Genomic DNA, 21,380 nt, shown 5'->3' with positions numbered 1-21,380 from the left:
TTTCTCTCTTGTTGCCTCTGTTCTATCCATTGCTGCATCGTGCATACATAGGAGGTTCAAGACGAGCCCAATGGCTATCATTCAGAGACGGAGGTCGAACAGGTGGCAAGTTCTACCCCTTTTATTTTATATCCATGTAGTGCATGCCTGTAGGACTTAGACTTGTGTTAGTTGAACCCATCTTTTTATCTGTCCATGTAACTATCCTGTCCTGCACTGTGATTACTTTCCAGAAATGCACACTATGTCGTTTAATCCCGTTTGCACAGCATTTTACAAACACAAGGATTATTATGTATGTAATTAAGCAAAAATGTTATTCGCTAGTATTTTGGCAATGGAACACATGCTACACATTTGAAATAAAACATGTTGTTATATAAGAGTAACGCAAGGGGCTTGTACATCTGGTATATTTGTCTTAACTGATTTGCCAGTATATTGAATTACTTTGATATGAAATATTTACATTTTGCTGTAAGTGTAAGTGAAAATTCAATGCACTTATGATTGGTATTCCAGCAATTTACGTATATATGCTGACTGTGTCAGCACGCATTAGCAAATAAATGTAGATGCAAACAGCACAGAGCTTTTTATATTTCAGTAGTCCCTTTATTTCATTGGAAGTGTAGAGACCCAAGTTCCTGAATTGGAAAATACATAACAAATCTGAGCTGGTTCCCACTAAAACAGGGACAACAATTGTGATGTCCCCCTTCTTAAGTGGAATCTATTACCATACTGGCTAGAGTCTCCTTCCAGCTCCCAGAGGCTATGGCTAGTGGTGCCATAGATATGGTTCCTCTGGGTGGGTCCCAATGTAATTGGAATATGATCCCTAAAACTCCTGTCCAATATACAAATATGGTTACTTCATTTGTAAAGATAAAGTAAAATAATCCCCAATACTAATGTTCAGCACTTTTTTACACCACCAGAATCCTATACTAATTAGTTCTTCTTTTAAGCCAGTGATGTGGTATATAGTTTGAAGGGCCTTAAATTGTAAACCAAAATAGAAAGACAGACTTAATCATCTTCTCTTAATGCAGAGAGTAATCCTCTGAAAAATGTCCGGGGCTTACGGAATTTTTCATCCGGGTCCCGTTCACTGCATACGGAGAGCCGGCGCTTGGAGATGAGATCATCTCCAAGCGCCGGCTCAGCAGTGATGGCGGTGACGTCATCGACCTGGCATTAGAGCCGGGTCAGGCTGCCAGTCTGAAAGGGGTCTCAGGCGAGTCGCACCCTGAATCGACGCGTGCACAAATCCTCGGTGCGACCTGCCAAATGCAATGTGAAAGGGGTAATTTAATAGCCCAGGGCTTCCCTTAACCTTTCGGTCAACTAATAGTAGTTTCCCATGCTATCTACAATATGATTGTAGGAGACTCTACCAAGGCTCCCTGCTTTAGCCACACTTCACTAGAGGTGTTTTTGTTTTTAGAAGCATATGCATTGCTTTGTACTACATTACAAACAAAAGTCAGACACAGCGTTTGAATTACACCCTAAGGGATGAATGTGTAATGTACGTATTTGTCTGTAGGACTTTCTCTAGTTTCAGTGATGATCATAGTCTGTCTGTAGAGCTCATCATTTATGCTCATCTGAGCTCTTTTGTAAATTTTAAATAACATGATTATTTTGGGGTGTGCTGTCATGTTGCCAGTCTGTGCTGAGGTCTGGTCTGGGAATTGCTGAAAATATGACCAAGAAGTCAGAGTTCATAATAGTATTACAGAGGGATAACCTAAATCAATGTCCAGTGTACAGTACATCGTGTCCTTGTGCTTTGGTAATTAAATGAAGTTCATTTTTTATATGATTGATCTTAATGAGGTGTACAATTGGTTATTTTAGCTATCCATTATTTCAACTTTTCATGTTTTATTCATTAACATGTAATCACTATTATTATTATTATTATTATTATTATCATCGTCATCATCCTTTATATGGTGCCACAAGAGGTCCGTAGCACTTTAGAGTACAGAAACAGTGTGAACAAAACAAGAAAGAAGTGACTTGTAGTGCAGAACACTGCAGGACATGGACAAGGTTTATAATCACTTTTCTGTATCAGCAGCTATAATACCCAAATAAGCAACAGGCCACAGAACCCGAGGGTTTGGTGTCGTTGTTGGCAGTGGGGTGGAGATGATAGTATAAGTGAGGGAAAGCACATGAGGGAAGAGGGCCCTGCTTGTGATAGCTTACTGTCTAAAGGGTAGGGGCAGACAGATAGGGGTGACACAGAGGGAAGAGACATGGAGCAGTAGGTTAAGATAAGAGATGGAAGGGAGCAGCACGGGCTTGTAGGAGAAGCGAAGGTAGATGTAGTATGTTTGGACATGAAGATGAGCAACATTGACAGGTTGGAGTGGAGAGTGGTGGAAGACAGGAAGGTTAGAAAAGAGGAGGTTACAGTAGTTTAGTCTAGAGACAGCCAGTTAGTGGATGAGGGTCTTAGAGGCTTCCATTGTGAGAGAGGCTCTCTCTGTTCCTGGAGATATTTCTGAGATGTAAACGGCAGGACTTCGAAAGGTACCAAATGTGTATTTTTTTTAGGAGAGAGGAGTCAAGAATAACTCCAGGACAGTTCACATGCGGACTAGAGAAGATGGTGGTGTGGTCAGTAGATAATGAAATTGTGGGAAGTGAGGTTATTCGGGGGGGTGGGAAGATTATTAACTAATTAGACATGTTAAGAATAAGAAAGCGCTGGGAGATGCAGGTGGTAATAGTAGAGAGCTGACTAGAGACACGAGTGAGAGAGGGAAAGGTCTGGGAGGAGAGGTAGATCTGAGTCTCATCAACATAGAGATGATATTGGAGACCAAAAGAGCTGATAAGCTCACCTAAAGAGGATGTATAGAGGGGAGAATAGGAGAGGTCCAAGAGCAAAACCTTGGGGGACACCTACTGGTAGAGGAACTGGGGGAGAAATGGAGCCATGAGAAGAGTCAGAGAAAGAATGATCAGAGAGGTAAGCGGACAGCCAGAAGAAGGCAGTACCACGCAGACCGAAAGAGTGAAGGATTCTCAGGAGGAGAAGGTGGTCCAAAGTGTAAAAAGCAGCAGAGAGTAGCGGCCCTTAGATTTGGCAGCAATGGGTTCATTGCTGACTATAGTGCAGCAGTTTCAGTGGAGAGGACAGAAGTCAGATGGAAATGGGTCAAGCAGCGAGTGGGAGGAAAAAGGCAGTAAAGCAGTTGTAGACAATACGCTCAAGGAGTTTGGAGAAAAAAAGGAAGTAGGGAGATTGGGTGGTAATTCGAGAGTGTCAGGATCAAAGGTACGGTTTTTAAGAATGACGGTGAAAAGGACATGTTTGAATTCAGAAGGGACAGTGGGCCTGATTCAGGGATGTATGCTAACCCGATGATTAGTGCACATCTCCAATGTTTGGGGGTCTGCGCTTGCGTAAGACCCACTCTACGCATGTGCAGAACGGATACTGCGATCTTGCACACAGTTCTCCCAAACCTCTGACTGACAGGCAGAAGCATTTGGGGGTGGTGTGGGGACCGCCTGCGTGGCCCCTGTTTTCTGGGAGTGCCGAGGCCAGGGTCTGCGTCCATGGACGCAGACTTCCTGGCCTTGCAAGCAGCTGGAGCTGGCCAGTCTGCATAAGCTGAGGCTTATTCAGCTGGCTGATGCAAGGGAAAGTCACGACCATCGGTCGCCATGGTGATCCCAGGCTGCGGCGACCTCTGTTGCAGCATTGGGATCTCAGATGATGACCAGAGGCGCAGATCGCAGATGCTGACGGGAGGCGCCTCTTCTCTTCAGATGCCTCCTGCAGCATTAGCATTTTAGATGGACGGTATTGCATAGGCGCTTGTGTGCAACTGTGCAATGCTGTCCATCTCTGAATCAGGCCCAGTATCTGATGAGAGGGAGAGTTTGAACAGATGGGCAAGATGGGAACAGGCTACAGGAAAGAGGCAGTGTAGGAGGCATGGGTGGATAGGGTAAAGGGGGGAGGTGGTGGGGGTACCAGATTAGGGCCATGACTTCATCTCCTCATACTGGGGAGAATGAAGTCAGAGTTGTTAAAATAGATGGGGAGAGGCAGGCTGGAAAAAAAGGGGATGGTGTAACAAGGGTCTGGTGGGATGTGGGTTTTAGAGGTGAAGTGGGTGGTGAAGTCATGGGCAGAAAGTGAGGAGAGAAGGCAAAGGAGGGAGTTGAGCGAAGAGATGAGAGGGGTCGGAAAACTGGGAGGAGATAAGACCGTTTAACGAGAGAAAGGGCAGCAGTGTAGGGCAAGAGGATAAATTTGAAATGGCGAAGTCTGCATTGGAGCGAGATTTCCTCCACTTTGTGAATAGTTTTGCTGGTACAGATGTGTCCTCACTTGTCTTTGCTGCAGTTGTGCCAAGCGACTAGGACGTACCAGGAGACTGCACTAATTCATTTGATATGTGACACTTGTATATCTGTGTGTGACTGAGTCTCTGAATTAGTATAAATTGCTACGATGCAGTGGCTGCAGCTTTTTTCTATGCCAAGTTCAATTTATAGACTCGGTCGCACACAGATCTACAAGTGTCGAATGTCAAATGAATCAGCCCAGTTTCCTGGTGCGTCCTAGTCACATCACATGCGACTTAGATGTATTTTCAGTAGAATAAAGACCGCTAATGCTAGTAGAGTTGCATGGAATCTGGTGGCCCACTCACATCAGACATATCACGTTGCATGGTGTATTGAGGCTAGATGAGCAAGGACACATTTGTATATGGTACATTTGGAATGCCAAGGTATTACATAGCATTTGCTGGTACAATGTTTTCTTTTGTACTTTTGAATCAGCTGACTACAGCTTTCTCCTCCAAAAATGATCACTGAATATGGTTTATAGATTCTGAATTATTTATAACACAAACTGGGTTGTTTAGTTTTTTTTTGTACACAGTTTGCTGTAATTTGATTGTGCCTTATCCTGCTGTAACTGACCCTGTACCTTACTTATGGGAGAACTCGCTGCTATGCTGAGCGGCCTGTTCATCACAGTCTGTCTCCTGCACGTTACCAAGGTGGTAACCACCACCTTCTTCCTTTGCAGGTAACAGGCAGGGGTGCAGGCACCTGTAAGGTGATGTACAGTGATCCACCTTGTCTGGTGCTAATTACAGGGAATCTCTTTGGGCTCAATGGTGGTTAAAATAAAAAAAATAAAAATACATCTATAATATAATCTCCTACAGCATAATGAACAAAAACAATTTTAATTACTACTATTCCTGCCCTATTATACTAAGCCTGTGTAATTCTCCTGGAAATAAGTGTCATAAAGTGACGGCCTTCCTTCATCATTCATAATCTGGATGTAGTCAGCATCCTGGCAGACGGGATCCGACAGTCTACCAGCGTCAGAATCCAGACTCCAGAATCCCTACCGCTGGCCTCCCGAAGGTAAGTATCGGGGAGGGTTAGGGTTAGGCACTAGGGCGAGGGTTAGGTTTAGGCACTAAGGGTGGAGGGTTAGGTTTAGGCACTAAGGGTGGAGGGTTATGGTTAGGGTGCGGGGAGGGGGTGGTTAGGTTCAGGCACCAGGGAGAGAGGGTCAGGTGTAGGGAATTTACCTTCCAGTGTCGGGATTGTGACTGTCGGGATGCTGCTGTCTGTATTCTGACAGCCGAGATCCCATACCCAACCCTCCTAATCAAGCCAGCCCTTCAATATTTGCCAGTTATCTAGTGTTCCTTGCAAACTAAGACTTTATGCGCACATGTATGTTGTACCTATGTGCGGAAGATGTGTACCATGATGTGAGGATAGGAGATTTGAAATGATATGCTTTAGATTTTGGCGGCCAATAACTGTGCTAAACCATGTACAGAATTCATCTATTAGGTGGCCGTTTACCCAAGGGAACTTGATATGAATTGTCGTATTAATGCCAGTGTAATTTTGTGTGAAACCAGCTATGGGAAGGCTTGTATAAAGGGGAGTTTGGGTTTTTTTGGCAGCCTCTTCAGTTCTGAAAAATAAACTAATATTGACATTCACTTGTGTGGACTTAATATGTTATATCTCCAGCAACTAGTGTTGTTTGGTCTGGTCTTGAAGTGGTTAATAAGCAGCAATATAATTTTCATTTTTATATTTTTTTTAAATGTGTCATTGTAAATATTTATATGTTCTGCTTTATATTATGTTAAAGTTGACTGAAATAAAGAGAATTGTACCAATCTGTTTAGTTTGTCCTGACTTAATCTACATCTTCATTGCTAGTCATTCATTATCTAGCTTTATTAGCCTGTTGTAAATAAGCTTTGCCTGCTAAGCGATAGTCATTAATGTGAGATTTTCTAAATTATTTTCTAACTTTATTTGAAACCCAATTCAATTTTATTTTAAAGGCAAACTACAGTAATGTTTTTTTGTTAATATTGGACGTAATAATTTGCTTGTAAGAAACCTAGATTGTTCTAATTCTATAGAGAATGTTAGACTTCAGTGCCACTGACTTTGCAGCCTCAAACCCCAACATCCAACCGTAGAGGCAGTCGTTTATTTCTTGACCTGTCTTCTACAGACCATCTCAGTGGGAGGGAATGGTGCTCTGATGGAAATATATATATATACTTGGTCTTTGAGAAAAGATACCTTAATGGAAACCTTATGGGCCCCATACATCAGAGATGGATTGCCGCGATCCCGTGATGCTGCAACCCAGGATCGCAGAAATACAACATGTTGGATTTCTCGCGATTTGATGATCACTATCAAAATAATGTTCGCAGTTGTCAAATCGCGGACATTTAACATGTCAAATGTCTGTGATCCGGCGACTGATTGCAGAACATCGATGGTGGGCGATCGGAAATTTCCGATCGCAGCCCTGCATCGCGGCGATCCGTCGCAGATGTATGGGCACCTTAAATTAAACTTGTGTACACTATGTAAAGCACACTGCAATATTAAGAACGTTAGTTAATAAATCTCACTTTAATGATTTTGTTTTGTTTCGTGTTTTATTTTTTTTTTTAATGGGCGGCTTCATTCAGGCTACAATTCCAAGAGAACTGTTGGTTTACTTTCCTGTACTGTTCCCTTATATGAAATGGGTACATTGATTTATGCACCTAATAAGCCTAACCTCCTGGGGCATTTGTTAGAAATGCAAATGTATGCATTGCAAACTTGGTAGGCAAATGACAGACTATAAGAAATGTGTTACAGAGCAATGCATAAGTGTCAAAGTATGGCAGCAACTAATGTCTGTCATGAATACTTGGTCTTAACACTGGTAACATTTTTGCAAAAAAACATTGTGAAATATTGATTATACGTGAGATTATGCTTGTGGCAAGAGATGATGTAGACTGAATGGAGCCCACCATGTTTGTTGTTATTACTGCCTTATTCACTATTCACTAGTGGACAGATACCCTCAGTGGAGAGCTGAAGTACTTCTGGTACCCGAGAGAGGCTCTGAGAGCATGCCATTGGAGTACACATGGGAGGTGACTCCATTTATTGCTTTATTTATTTTGCCAGGCTCTGAGAGATGGGAACAAGCAGGCACAGATGGAAGAGGCACCACTGTTTCCTGGAGAGTCTATCAAGGCCATTGGTGAGTGGTAAAATACATATTGTATATGATGAAACCGAATTGTTCTCACGTTGTATCTTTATATGTGATGTGAATAGTATGATGTAGACACTCAGGGCCTGATTCAGAGCCGCTCGTAAGCGGCTGCTCGTTCGCTCCGAACGATGTTCGCACATCTGCGCATGCATATGGGTCGTAATTAGGGATGTGCAGGCTCGGATAGGTTCGAGTTTGCACGTGGAGTTCGGATTTTTCCCTCCAAAAAAACGGAACTCAGAACGAGGCAAAACGTCATCTTACATGGACAAACATCATCATTCCTGGTCTTTTGTCCAGGAATGATGATGTTCGTCCATGTAAGATGACGTTTTGCCTCGTTCTGAGTTCCGTTTTTTTGGAGGGAAAAATCCGAACTCCACGTGCAAACTCGAACCTATCCGAGCCTGCACATCCCTAGTCGTAATGCGCATGCGCCAACCAGTCAGTGTGGTCGGAAAACGTGTGTTCGCAAAATTGCGTGTGTCTGCTAATTTAAGTGACCGGATGAGGCGTTTGTGGGTGGTAACAGGGGAAGGTGCTTGAAAACGGGGAGTGGAGATCCGAACGCAGGCGTGCCAAACGGTCAAAACGGGCGTTTTAAGGGTGTGCATAATTAACAAAGCAGCGCCATCGACCACATCACTTGGTTGTTTCTTAGCCTGAACTGTTCGCATGATTGCGGTAGGAAAATCCAACCACAAGCACTGCGAGCAGTTCAGACGCCTTTCGATGTACTCGATTAATCTAATAAATAGCGGAGATGACGTATGATGCGAACGGCCAGGGGGTGTCTTTACAAAATAGCGAGCGCATGTTTCATTCGCTCGCTCAGACATAGAGGCGTCAACAGACCGCAAAGAGCGAGCGCTCAATTTAAATAGCCAGACCCTTTTTCTGAACGAGCGAGCGCAAATAGCGTCCGGCTCTGAATCAGGCCCTCAGTATGTGAGTATGTGTACAATGAGTGTGTCAACCACACAATGCTGGCGTTAAAATCCTGACACAGGTTTAATGCTCCTTTCCACATTTTACCCACTTTTATATATTCCGCTTATACTTGGTTACCATGGTATCTTTGCGATCCCTTAGTACACCCGGACTCTGCTGATATCTTTATTACACTATACCCCTTTCTTTTTACTATTCTTCCCCCCACCCTCTTTTTACTTTATTATTTTTCAGTTTTTAAAGGAATAATAAAAAATAAAACAGGGCGGGGGGGCCACCTCTTAGATTATCAATCTCCACACTATTTCAGGTGGTCTTTTTATAATATATTAGCATATTCTTTGGTAATGTTTTTTATATGTTAATATGTTTATTTTCTATATTTGCCGACAATTTTATGTATGATCTGACTACCCATCATTGCCATGTTATCTTACTGTTATGCTGTACAACACATATGTATCTTTTTGGTTGGTTACCCTCAATAAAAACTTTTTGTTTTCAAAAACATGCCGCTTATAACACCCACACGGGTAAAATACTGTAAGGCATCAGTAGCTCAGGTAGATGATGGGGAATAAGTAGTGCGGTTGGACCACGGAGAATCCATAGCGCGGTTGGGGGATGGCATGGAGTATTTGTAACGTGGTCGGGGGATGGCATGGAGAATTTGTAACGTGGTTGGATGATAGACATGAGGTTATTGCCTGAATAAGAGTACCACCTGTCCCCACTGACATCTGATGGCTGCTCATTAGAGGTTTATCAACAGTCTCTTTGGGCTCATGGTACAATTTGTAGGTCTAAATGGCTTAATTTCGTGCCAAAATCATAGCGTGTCTGGGCACCTTTAAAGGTGGATCAAGTGAGAGGATCAATGCCCATTATGTCCATGCACATAGGTGGTCATTCAACTCTTTGGGCTAAACAGCCAGCTCTCTTCTGGTTGACAAAATATCCAGGCCAATAGTGGTCATCTGCTGACTGGATATATCCACCTATCCAATTATGATTTTTTATCTGATATGTATTGAGCATTATGGTTGCTTTGTTACGAGGCCAGTTCCCTCATGTTGGTTGTGATAGGTCACTGTGTTTGGCCAGCTAAAGTAATCTGTAAGCTTTCTGGGTGCTTTGCCTTGATGCATTGTGCTACTACTTGGAACTAAGGGCCCCATATATCAATCAGAGAGCGATGCAGCCCCTATTACCGACAATGGGGAACCGGCAGAAGCCTTTCCGGCTTCAACAAAGCCTTCCAGGAACTGCCAAGAGCCCGCCGGGTTTTTATGTCATGCGCATGACACCGAAACCAGCCGCTGGCAGCGATACGCTGCCGGCAACAGACCTAAAGATGCTGAGGAGGGTGATCGTCGCTGGACCTCGCCGGACCTAAATTAAATATGCAGCTGGTATTAAGAATAGTTGATAAATTGGGCCCTAAATCTTAGAGAGATTTGGCTAATTTGAAAACAATAATTTCTATTTTGTACACCCCATAGTCTCTGATACAGCTTAGTGGGGGGTGGAATATATATTTGGTAAACCATGATGATTGTTTTTCTAAAAATAAATATGTATTTATTTCCTTAGCTAAGGATATTCTGTATATCTGTCCATTTTGGGGAGCAGTCAGTGGAACATTGACAGTGACAGACTTCAAAATGTACTTCAAAAATGTGGACAGGGTGAGTTATAACTGTTTATATCATGTATATGTAACAAATGCAGTGATGCAGACTGGATACTATGTTGTTTTGTGTTTTATAAAACTATTTTATTGACTAAAGCTGCATACACACGTAAATATTATCTGGCCAACTAGTTGATTGGTTGGAATGAAAATCTGGTAACGTATGGAAGTAAATGACAATCAGCAATTTGCTCCCAAACGCCGGAAAGTGGACAAAAACTGTTGTTTGAACAAATTGTTTAGATCAAACCTTTAACAAACTTGTCTGACGCCCATTTTCATCTGTTTTCTGGCATTTAGGAGCAAATTGCTGATCATCATATACTCCCATACATTACCAGATTTTCATTCCAACCAATCAACTAGTTGGATGGTTGGACAGAAAATCTTTACGTGTGTATGCAGCTTTAGAAATCGGTGTTGCCTTATGGTGCCAATTACCATTAGTCACCTCTGTGTTTTCTCCGCCAGCTCCTCTCATGTAAAGATGCTCAGTCTAACCCATGGGTATTGAACATTCGGCCCTTCTGCTGCTGTGGAACTACCTATTCTAGTTTGCCCTACCACAATTTTGCTACTAGGGTATGCTAAAACTGTGGCAAGGTATGCAAGTGATGTGTATTTCCACAGCAGCTGGAGGGCCGCATGTTGAAATGAGCTTTGAAGGGGCTGCATGTTCTGTCACTCATTCCCTCTCACCATGTGTCCTAATTCTGATACATTAGTCAGTCTTAATGATAAGGGGAATAAGGCTTGACCAGCTAAAGCTTCTGATATACTCTGCATTCTGTAAGAGTATCATTTTTACTGTAACATTGTTGTAATAGTATCCTGTTCACTGGAGAGGCTCCACTTTATGGCTACAGTGATTAAATAGTATAAGTATGTAAGTTAGCAGATAAATGCCTGCTTTTTGCCAAGATACAGTTTATTTAAATGAATGTTTGAGCATTCCAATCAGTTTGCACAAATTTGCACCCACAGTGTCCCTCTGTCCTTCCTATGTTTTCAATAACAATTTAGATGGATAAACTTCATTTCGTATAAAGGAGCCATTAGCTCTACAATCTTCCTACAGAATCTACTTTGTCTGTGTGTTTCCAGGTATAAAGAACCAAATGCAGTAGAGGCTGTGTTCCTGTTGGGTAACAGGTTGCTTCCATAATATAATAGCTTGTGACACTTGGTTATCTCACTTGATCACTTCTGCTGATATGTTACTACGGACTTATGTCTTTCTTTCATTCAATGTAACTTTTTTTTTTAACTCGCTTAGATAAAGGGTGTGCCTACTTGAAAGTTACAGGGCCACACATGCGTCTCCGGAAGTGTATTGGGTTGTCCATCAATGCCCTTGTTGGATGGACATTTAAAAGGCCTGCACTTGTGTCACATGACCTGTCATAACAAACTGTTCCAGCAGGTGGCAATGCTGGTTTCCTAGTCTTCAATAGACAACATACTGTATTCTAAAGAGGTGCAGTAATTAAACAAAACGCTAAACCAGCCTGTTTCTCTTATTTGTCTAGTGAAGTTTCGAAAAGACAAGCTCCTTTTTTTCTTTGCGCTATTTTTTTAATACATGTTGCCCATTATTTTTAACCAATAGTATATAAAACTCACTAATTAGAGGGGTTTTTTTTATCTTTCTTAAAAGTACACTATTGAGCAGTAACCATATTTTTCTGCTTAATTTTATTTTTGTTCTCAGGACCCTCCGTTCATCTTAGATGTCCCCCTGGGTGTAATCAGCAGAGTGGAGAAAATCGGAGTACAGAGCCAAGGAAATAATTCTTGTGGCATAGAAGTTGTTTGCAAGGTACTTTGAGATATTTGTATAATTAAAGTGTTTTTTTTTTTTTTTGTCCGTTCAAGTGGATCCATTTGGTACAGCATACTTAGCACCATAATGATAATAAGATACACTTTTTGTCTTTGTGTCGCTGTTACATTTTCTTTGCCTTTCTATGCCCTATATCTGCTGACATTTGTTTTGGGCTAAACCCCCTCTCCCAAAAATGCCAGTAAAACCGCATGTCTAATGCATACACAAAGCTCCCTCTATGATATGTAATACAGAAGAGAGGGTCACTTATGCGGATGGCATGCACAATCTCTGCAGTACTATTCCTCAATGTTCTAATTGTATCATTGTCATTTCCAGATCACTCAGCTTGCTGGAAGCCATGCATGGCAGGTTATATAATTAGCACAAGGGTATAAGGGAATAATATATTATTATGTATGTAAATTAGAGCTTTCCTGACAACCAAGGAAATGTGCAGTTCACTTTTTTTATTTTAACATAATAGTAATAACATTTACAGCAGTATATTTTCACATTTATTCTGTGTAAAGACACTACGGCATTGTGTGTAATACATTTGGAAGGCACAGCACTTGTTAGATGCATTCTGTACAACACTGAACATTGTAATCATTCTGCTGACAATTTCTGCTGGCCAGGGAATTGATGCTGGAATAACTTCATGTTAAAATGTATATGTATAAATATGTGTGTGCGTTAGCCATACTGGCTTTTCTTTTCTCCTAACTTATTAGTCCCTATCAGCTTCTTACTCACTATGGTCCAGCACAGCATTGAGTATTTTTGAGAACGGCCCGTAACCTGTCCATTCGTGTGATTGAGAAAATATGGTCAGGCCTGCATGTGACAGTGGCACGTTCATGACGCGGGGAGGTGAATGGAAGCCATTTGGGAGATTACAGTGGAAAGAACATAGACCCACAACTGCACAAAATAGTGATGTGAGACTCCTTTGGGAAGATTGTGGTATTAAGCGGAACTTTGGGCCTGATTCAGCAGCGCACGTAATTGCAACTACATACGCAGATTGGCTGATTGCTCAGCACTGCGCATGCATATGCACTACGCTGCAATCTCACTGCGATTATGTGCACACACACGAATCCATCGCAGAGTGAGTGACAGGCTGTCAGCGTTTGAGGGTGGTGACAGGGTAGTGGTTGGAGAAACACAGGCGTGTCTGTCTGTTTTGAACGCCAATGCATGGATGTGCATAAAATAGCCACTGCGATTTGCATACACAGCCTGAGTACTCACTGCGTGCTACAAGACTTGTAGTTTCCGCGACTGCTCAGAGCTGCTGTAATGTGTGACGGGCCGATGTGATTAGTTGGTACCGATGTACACGCAGGACTGTGAGGTTGTACGGATGTGAGAACGCAGCAGTGGGCGTCTCTATGCTGGCTGAGCCGTGGCAGGCATTAGCTGTGGCAGGCATTAGCTTATTTTCGCAGCTGCATTGCATGTAATTACACAGCTGCGATCACAATTGCCATCCATGCTGAATCAGGCCCTCTGTATAAAGTTCATACATCCAGCTTTTTTGTTGGGTTGTTGCTGAAAATACAAGAGGTTATGTCAAATTGTGTCACTTCTTTTTGCAATAGTAAGTAAGCTGTAGGCTTTTGCTATAGTCACATTTTTTCGTCTTCATCATCAATTTGATCATTGTTTGACTACATGCATTTGTGACTTTCCCTGAAAGCAGTTCTTATTTACACACTAGAAGGTAAGAATTGTAAAGGTACTCTGAAAACAATAACTTTGATGGACAAGTAGTTAAGCTCTCATACACTAACCAGGATGATGCAGGCTCAAATGGAAGGGACAATCAGATTTGCAGGAGGAAAGGGAGGGTGGCGGGGTGCACGGTTCCAGGGGAGAGGAACACTGTTTAGTGTGAAATAGAGTGGGAGAGATGGTGGAAAGGAAATCTAACTAAGATCATCAAATGGTGAAATCCTCACAAGGTCAGCTCCTCTGTTAGTATAGCCATTTGTGTACAAGATGGGGTTGCAATAACTCAATGGCTGGGCTTTGGATTACAACCATCTCATGGTGATGGACTAGGTATATACAAGCACTTTGAGTAAAAGTATGTGGGGCCGTCTAGAACAGTTAAGGATGGAGTTTGTTAAATATTTAGGATTTATCCTCTAATAAAACTCCCTGTTTGAAAAAATAATTTGTAAACCGTGAAATTTGTTAACTTTCATTGCATTTGGAGTTACTACTGTTTAACTGATGACTGTTCACTTCAGCCCCAGAATGTACTGTACTGCTGGTAACACAATCCCTTGTTTATATCTTGGAAGGATATGAGGAACATGCGGCTGGCATACAAGCAGGAAGAACAGAGCAAACTGGAAATATTTGAGAATCTTATAAAACATGCGTTTCCTGTTTCTAACGGGATGGTAAGTAGTGTCACTGACCCCAATAATATATATGTATCGAGGTCCTAAAATAACAGGGGTTACACTCTGGAAATGCTGTTTTGGAGGAGTGTTAATATTGCATTATCTGCACACTGGCTCTCACCCCACTTACAGCTCATATGGAGTAATCTGTATATTCACGCAAATGCATGATATGGTACATCAGTTTTTAGTCTGTTGCTATATAGGCACCTTTTATATTGTGTTCAACTTTCAGTTGTGGGAAGGAATAAATATTGTGGGATACACACACAATAATGGGCTAATAACCCATGAGACATGCAGTTGAGGACAATTTAGTGTGGTTCTGCAATGTAATACTTTAAATGCAAGATTGTTTGTCTGGTGTTCCAGTGTCCATCCTGTTCTGCTGAGCACTGCTGCAGCCCTTCTCTGCTGGCTAGAGGGGGTTTCCAAATGTGGCAGCATTGACCCAGTCCCCCTGGGTGGTAAAGATAAAACCAGTCCTTTTTTTTTAAATTTACTTCAGGTACCATTTGAATAAATGCCTCGTCCCTAAGCATACCCCTGACCATCAGCTGTAATCAATACTCCAAACTGTGCACAAAACCAACCTTAATCCAAAACCATGAAGGGCTTTCTGAGTTCCCTTTCAAAACTGTCTCCCACCCCACAAACTAACCACCTGTATGGATTCAGTACACAGCTAGTTCACAGAGAGAAATAGCTCCCAGATACCCCCTCCTCATTATGGATTCTTTTGCAGGATATGCTATATGGGGCAGGTCCTAATGAGCCGCTTTATTTTTTGTATATATATTTTTTTAGCCTATTGGTTGAATAACCATGTACATGTGTAGTCACTGTGCTTTTGTATGGCTTTGATCTCTTAGGTATTGCTTTTCATTGTCTTTTTTTCTCTGCTCATTCGTTTATTATTATTTCTCCCACTACCATGTTCAATATAAAGGATGCAAGTAATAAATGTAACTTCATGTGTTATAATAACTGAAGCTTTATTTTTGGGAGATGTATATTATGGACCCACACAATGCATGCGAGACGTGGCTATTAAATAACGTGACTGTACTTGTAAAAAAGAAACCATACTGCTTGAGTTAAAATGGAGTGGGTGAACATGGACCTTGGACTATCCTAGAAACGGTTTTGCAAGTTTCGCCCCTCTTGCACAGATAATATGCTGTCACACAGCGTTCAAAGAAGTTGTTTTCCCGTGCATCATGAAAATGCTTAGTTCAAAAGTAGAGCAACATGTTCACTTAAAATGTTTTAGTTAAATTGAACAAAACTCCCACCGAATCTTTCCGTATGCTAACCGAGGCTTACGGGGGAAGATTGTAGGCCACGTGCATGTGTGTTTATGTAGCACACAAGATTTAGTGACTGTCATGAGGATGTCGAAGGTGATAAATGTCCGGGGAGGGCTTGCACATCAAAAACAAATGAAAATGTGAAAAAAAATTGAGAAAAGCGTTCGAGTTGACCGTCAACTCAACGTCCAAATGATGAATCAAAATTACAAAAATGTTCTAGCAACTTTGCTGAGAATAATCAGAAGAAAGAGGCCAGAGTTGTGGAAAAATGGTTTAATCCTCCAGAGAAACACATTGCTGTGCTAGAACACCCTCCATCCTCTCCAGGCCTAGCACCGTGTGACTTCTTTCTTTTCCCTAAAGTCAAGTCTACACTCAAGGGAACCCGTTTTGCATAAGTTACTGCGGTAAAAAAGAAAACGATGGAGCTGTTAACAATGCAGCGCTGTGTGGATGCAGAAGGGGAGTGCATAGAAGGGGAACAGATTTAAAATGTACTTAATATAATTAAACAAATTATAGCATCAGTCTCGTTATTTAATAGCCACACCTCATACAGATCTGCCCAGCTACACTGCTGTCCATACTGCAGTGAATCACGCTACGCGTGGTGCGAGACGGACTCCCACGATCGGAGAAGCACATTAGTGTCTCCATAGGATATAATGGGAGACGCACTCCCGCGAGCGGGAATGCGCTTTCGCGCCTCCATAGGCTTGAATGGAGAAGCACTCCCACGTTTGGGGACGCGCCACAGCGTAGCATGATTCGCAGGCACATTTGTGCCGCGATCAGCCACAATGAATGTGGGCGCATCTCTATGCTGTTTTGACGTATTTTGTTATGGGAAACACATTGTGCATCTCAGTGGTGGTGTCTGCTGAGGGTGTAAATTTAGCATCTTCTGATGGGAGAAGCTGATGCTTAGACAAATTAGGGCTTGGTCCACTCATGCTGCTTGTATCACCCATATGCAGAGATTAGATATATTTAAATGATACAAGGGTTGGAGACGCTGCATTTATGAGGCATTCTGTGGTTTGCAGTTTTTCCCTGTAAGATACATTTTTTTTTAATATATGAGTGTTCAGAAGGTGTCAGGGAGTCCCTATACTTGCAGTGGGATGACTGTTAATTGTAATATCCTATAGCACATTTGGTGCTGGCAATTGGATTTACACTTGCACTGAAATAGGAACAGTCTTTCCCATTAAAGAACTGAAAATCTCTGCCACCTCTGAGTTCCTGAAGATCAGGGCTCGTCCTTTACTAGGGACGCATTTTGCACCTTTTTGTAGCACTTCTTTGGGAAAGGGCATTTGTAGATGCACAATGCAATACAAAATATCAAACATAATAAAGACATGATGTTCCCTCCCCTGAATGGGGATGCAGGCAGGAAGCCGACAGTCGAAATGCCGACCACCGACTTCCCAACTGTCAAATCCCGGCAAGGTACTAATGACAGGCATCGAAATCATGACGCCTGTCATTAGACCTGCGCCGGGAGCCTGACGCCCGGCATACTGAACGAAGGTAAGCCAGGTGCGAACAGCCGTGGGGAGGGAGGGTTAGGTTTTAGCTGCACCTGGGGGGACTTAGGGTTTAGCACTAAGGAGGGAGGTTAGGGTTAGGCACCCCTAAAGGAGGGTTAGGGGGGGGAGTAGGGTTAGTAAATAGTTACCTTTGGAGCTTTGGGAGCTTCACTACTGCCGGTCTTCCGGCGTCGGGATTGGAACCGCCGGACATAGGTCCGGCGGAACTTCATACTGATCCCTTCATTGCTCGCAGTGTGGCGGTATGCAACGGTATGGCATACCGGCACTTCCAGCACTGAACAATTTATTTATTTCAACTTGCAGGGACAGGGGGAGTGCCTGCGTCCGCTACTGTCAGTCAGCAACACACACTGCTCACAGGCTGTCTCAGGAGGACAGCCCCTAAAGCCAGCCGCATAGACATAACTTTGTTCCAACTCCGGGTCAGACCCGGAACTTAGGTGGAAAAGGGGTATAAGTCAGAGTTGTGAAATCTGGGGTGGGTGGAAAATCATGAAAGTCCTGCATCACTGGGAAATAATTGTGTATTTCTAAATTGTTATAATCTATTTGTGTGGTTATTGTGCACACTGCGTGACTGTCATGTTCCGATGCAGATAGGCTAACATTTGGATGCTCCCCTGGTTAGCTCACAATAAAACCAACTTGTTTTTATTTATTTTTTTTTCATATAATTTTCTTGGCTGATTTTACCATCCAAAAACAAACATTATACTGTGAGTAATTTAATAGTCTCATCTTGCACTTTAGTTACTTGGTAAAGCATATCTGGTAACACTGATCATAAATTCCATTTTAGAGTTTACAGATTTAAAGTACTGTAGACAGGATGATGTGTAATTCTTACACTTGGCTGTACTGTTATTGCTGAAATGAGGTTTTTCTTGGCTATATAACTTAAACTAAAAACCTTGGTCCTGCTCCGGTGATTTTTCAACACAGTTTCAAGTCGTTACAACTGCTCACATCCCTGTCACACCACACATTGCACCAGGGTTAATCCCGGGTTGACCCCTTTCACACTGCACTTGTGTCTGTCGTTCCAAGTGTGTGAGCCATTAGAAGTGGCTCACAAAGATGACTAATGAGAAGTAGGTGGTGACTGCTCTTAAGCTGCCAATGAGATCCTTTTCCTGCAACCCGGGTCACCCTTTCACACCGCAGCCAACCTGGATCGAAATAAACCTGGTCAAGACCAGGGCGGAGATCCTGGAGCACACAATAGTGTTGACTATTTCACTGACACACGACCTTGGTTGCTTCGGCAATAAGCTGGGTCCAAGGTGCGGTGTGAAAGGGCTATTACTGTTACAGGATAGTCTGATTTATTTCTTTTTGTTCACGTTTAATTGAGATAAGGCGTTGGTTACCAAATTCATGAATTTATCTGTCTCAGCCTTTACCTTTACACATATTTAGGGCACGCTCTGATCTACTAGTAATGTGTACTGTGGTACAGAATCTGCTCTCCTGTGTTATGTAGGAAGTCATTCTATTGTCAGACTGCTACTCCTTTGTGTGCCAGCTCTGTGAGTGTAATATACAATTCTCCCCTAACCCGTAATCATTACCAGTGTAGCAGCCAGTATAGAATCCTCTAATGCTTGACAGGCAACTGAATCATTGTATTCGACAGACTAGATTTCTACCAGCCTGTTCTCATGTCAGTGTTTTGTTCCTTCAGCATGAACATGTCTTGCAATATATTTTATCAGTTGACGGCATATATTTTATTAAATATAACGTTGTTCTTTTTATTTTCTTCCAGCCCCTGTTTGCATTTAGTTATAAAGAAAAATTCTCTGTGAATGGCTGGAAAGTATATGATCCTACAGCGGAATACAAAAGACAGGTACAGTGTGTCCTTATCAGAATACTGTGGGGTTTTTTGTTTTTTTTATACAGTGGAAACCACTCAGTCTCTATAGCACTAAAGCTGATTGAGGGTTTGGAATTAAAAAGAATATTGTTGTTTTTTTATTATTATATTTAGCCATTTTCCACACACAGGGACTGATTTGTAGTTGGATGCAATGTTGATGTCCGACACAGTTGAGCAATTTTATTGTGCTATGCATGTATGCAGAGTGTGTGTACACAGAGTCTCAGTACCGATTGAGGTGCACATTCTCCGTAATGTCTTGAATACGTCACTGAGGTGGTTGGGAACTCTTATGCATAATCGCTCACATTGGAGGCCATACTCTGACGGGCAGTCTGCATCTAGCGTGGGGCTGGTACAAGTTGTAACCGATCGTTGCTTCTACAGATGCACCAAGCCGCAATGAAGCATCTAAACATGCTTAAAGTGTTCGTCTCAGATCTTGCACAGGTAGACACCTGGCTGTACACCAGGGGAAGGGCTTGTAGCATTATTTGCATAAAGTCGCCGAAGCAATACCGACAAAAGACCAGGCACGGATGCCGTAGTGTCTGACTCTTAATCAGACCCACACTGCACTGTGTAATAATAAATCTAAAAAAAAAAAATTGTTTCATGGTAACACAGGGCATTGTGTGTGGAAATTGTTTTCTCTCCTAAATAGAATTGTACCATAGCCAATCTGCCAAAACAACCAAGAACGTGAGACTTGAAGGTGTACCATCTTTAGTCCTTTATATCATTAGACAAATCTTGTTCACGAAAAATAAATATCAGGTCTGACTGCTCGGCAAAACAAGTGCACTGGTGCAGCTGACACCTACATACCTTACTCGCTTGTTGTTGTTTTTTTTTTTTTTTTTTCAATTTAATTTATTTTAGATACCTAAACTATTTTAGTTTTTTTATTCAGTTTTCTTGTGTATTCTTTTATCAAAACCTAGCAAGGGTGTCGTACCAAGGGTGGGTACACATTGGACCATTGTGTATCGTAGACGACCCGTCACCCAATCTAACGATATAGCGGTTGACCGTACACACACTGCACCATGTGGCATTCAACCGGCCGATATACTGTATATCGTTCACCTGCTCCACTCACCTGCATGTCGTTGTCACCTGGGTCATTCCATCTGATGTGCAGCGTGTCGGGCGTACACATTAGGCGATATGGATGATATGTAATCCGCAGAATTGTCCGACATATCGTTTAATGTGTACCCTGCCTTAAAAGTGAGAGTGCCCTCTCTCTAGCCTTGCCTTTCAGCTAAAAAGTAGATTGCTCTTTATGGTTTTAGCTGCAAAATATGTGTCCATACCAGAATTTAGTGTAGATTTAGTAAATTGAAGGCAAAGATAGTCACACCATAAGAGCACTTTTTATTATTTATTGGTCTATATATTCATTTAATTATTGAATGCAAATTTGATTAATTGTTAGTAAAAGGTTATGTCAATGCAAACAAAACCATACATATTTAAGCCCCTCTCACACAAAATATCTGCAGAGTTATGTAAGAGAACCCTAACAATAGGGAAGCAACACATTGATATGACAGCTGGATCCTTATTTTATGCGTAGCACAGCCATCCATTTGGGGTTCGGTTGTCATTTCTACCAGTGCATCAGATCCTGAGGCTTCTTTACAGCTACCTAGCAGAGGTCCCCAGGACCAGAGAGCACAGCTGACAACTACATGTAGCTGCACTAGTTTTGTAGAAAACTCATTCATTGAGTAGACACTCAATGTAATAGATAGATAGATTTTATATATATATATATATATATATATATATATATATAATAAACAGACTGGCCTAAGCGACATCCGCAATCGTGGAAACTACTGAAATACACAGTTGGTTTCTACTGCTACCAGAAGACAGGTGCTGTGCATTCCATTCAGTAGCTTCCAGCTTGCGTTCCAGCGCAGCCTGGAAGCGCTCTATACTAAAGCCAATTTGACCTCCGCATTATCCTCCCACAGTAACTGGGCAAATTAAAATGAATTCCTTATTTCATACCTAAACCCTTATTAGGGGATATAACGGTGGGCTCTGGGGAAATCCTTATAACACAATTAGAATCCATTAAAAACATAAATGGCAAAAGCAGACAACAGAT

General features: G+C 42.1%; 1 protein-coding gene across 6 annotated transcripts in view; it reads left to right on the top strand.

The window, feature by feature from the left end:
* The window catches only part of MTMR1 (myotubularin related protein 1), an 82,377-nt gene that overhangs the window by 19,258 nt on the left and 41,739 nt on the right, over nt 1-21,380 (top strand). For 2 of the 6 annotated variants that reach the window (XM_088478841.1, XM_088478839.1), the window contains 6 exons: nt 52-102; nt 7,519-7,594; nt 10,154-10,248; nt 11,965-12,072; nt 14,397-14,498; nt 19,142-19,225. In XM_088478841.1, the coding sequence (XP_088334967.1) occupies nt 52-102; nt 7,519-7,594; nt 10,154-10,248; nt 11,965-12,072; nt 14,397-14,498; nt 19,142-19,225 (516 nt within the window). Of the gene's footprint in view, nt 1-51; nt 106-7,518; nt 7,595-10,153; nt 10,249-11,964; nt 12,073-14,396; nt 14,499-19,141; nt 19,226-21,380 lie in introns of all 6 variants that reach the window. The other 4 variants (XM_088478840.1, XM_088478838.1, XM_088478842.1 and 1 more) reach the window with 2 other exon arrangements.

The sequence above is a fragment of the Taudactylus pleione genome, unplaced genomic scaffold (assembly GCF_031769625.1).
Source record: "Taudactylus pleione unplaced genomic scaffold, aTauple2 ptg000222l, whole genome shotgun sequence".
Lineage (NCBI taxonomy): Eukaryota > Metazoa > Chordata > Amphibia > Anura > Myobatrachidae > Taudactylus > Taudactylus pleione.
Note: the sequence above shows the minus strand (reverse complement) of the source record. Positions and strands in the feature narration are given on the sequence as shown.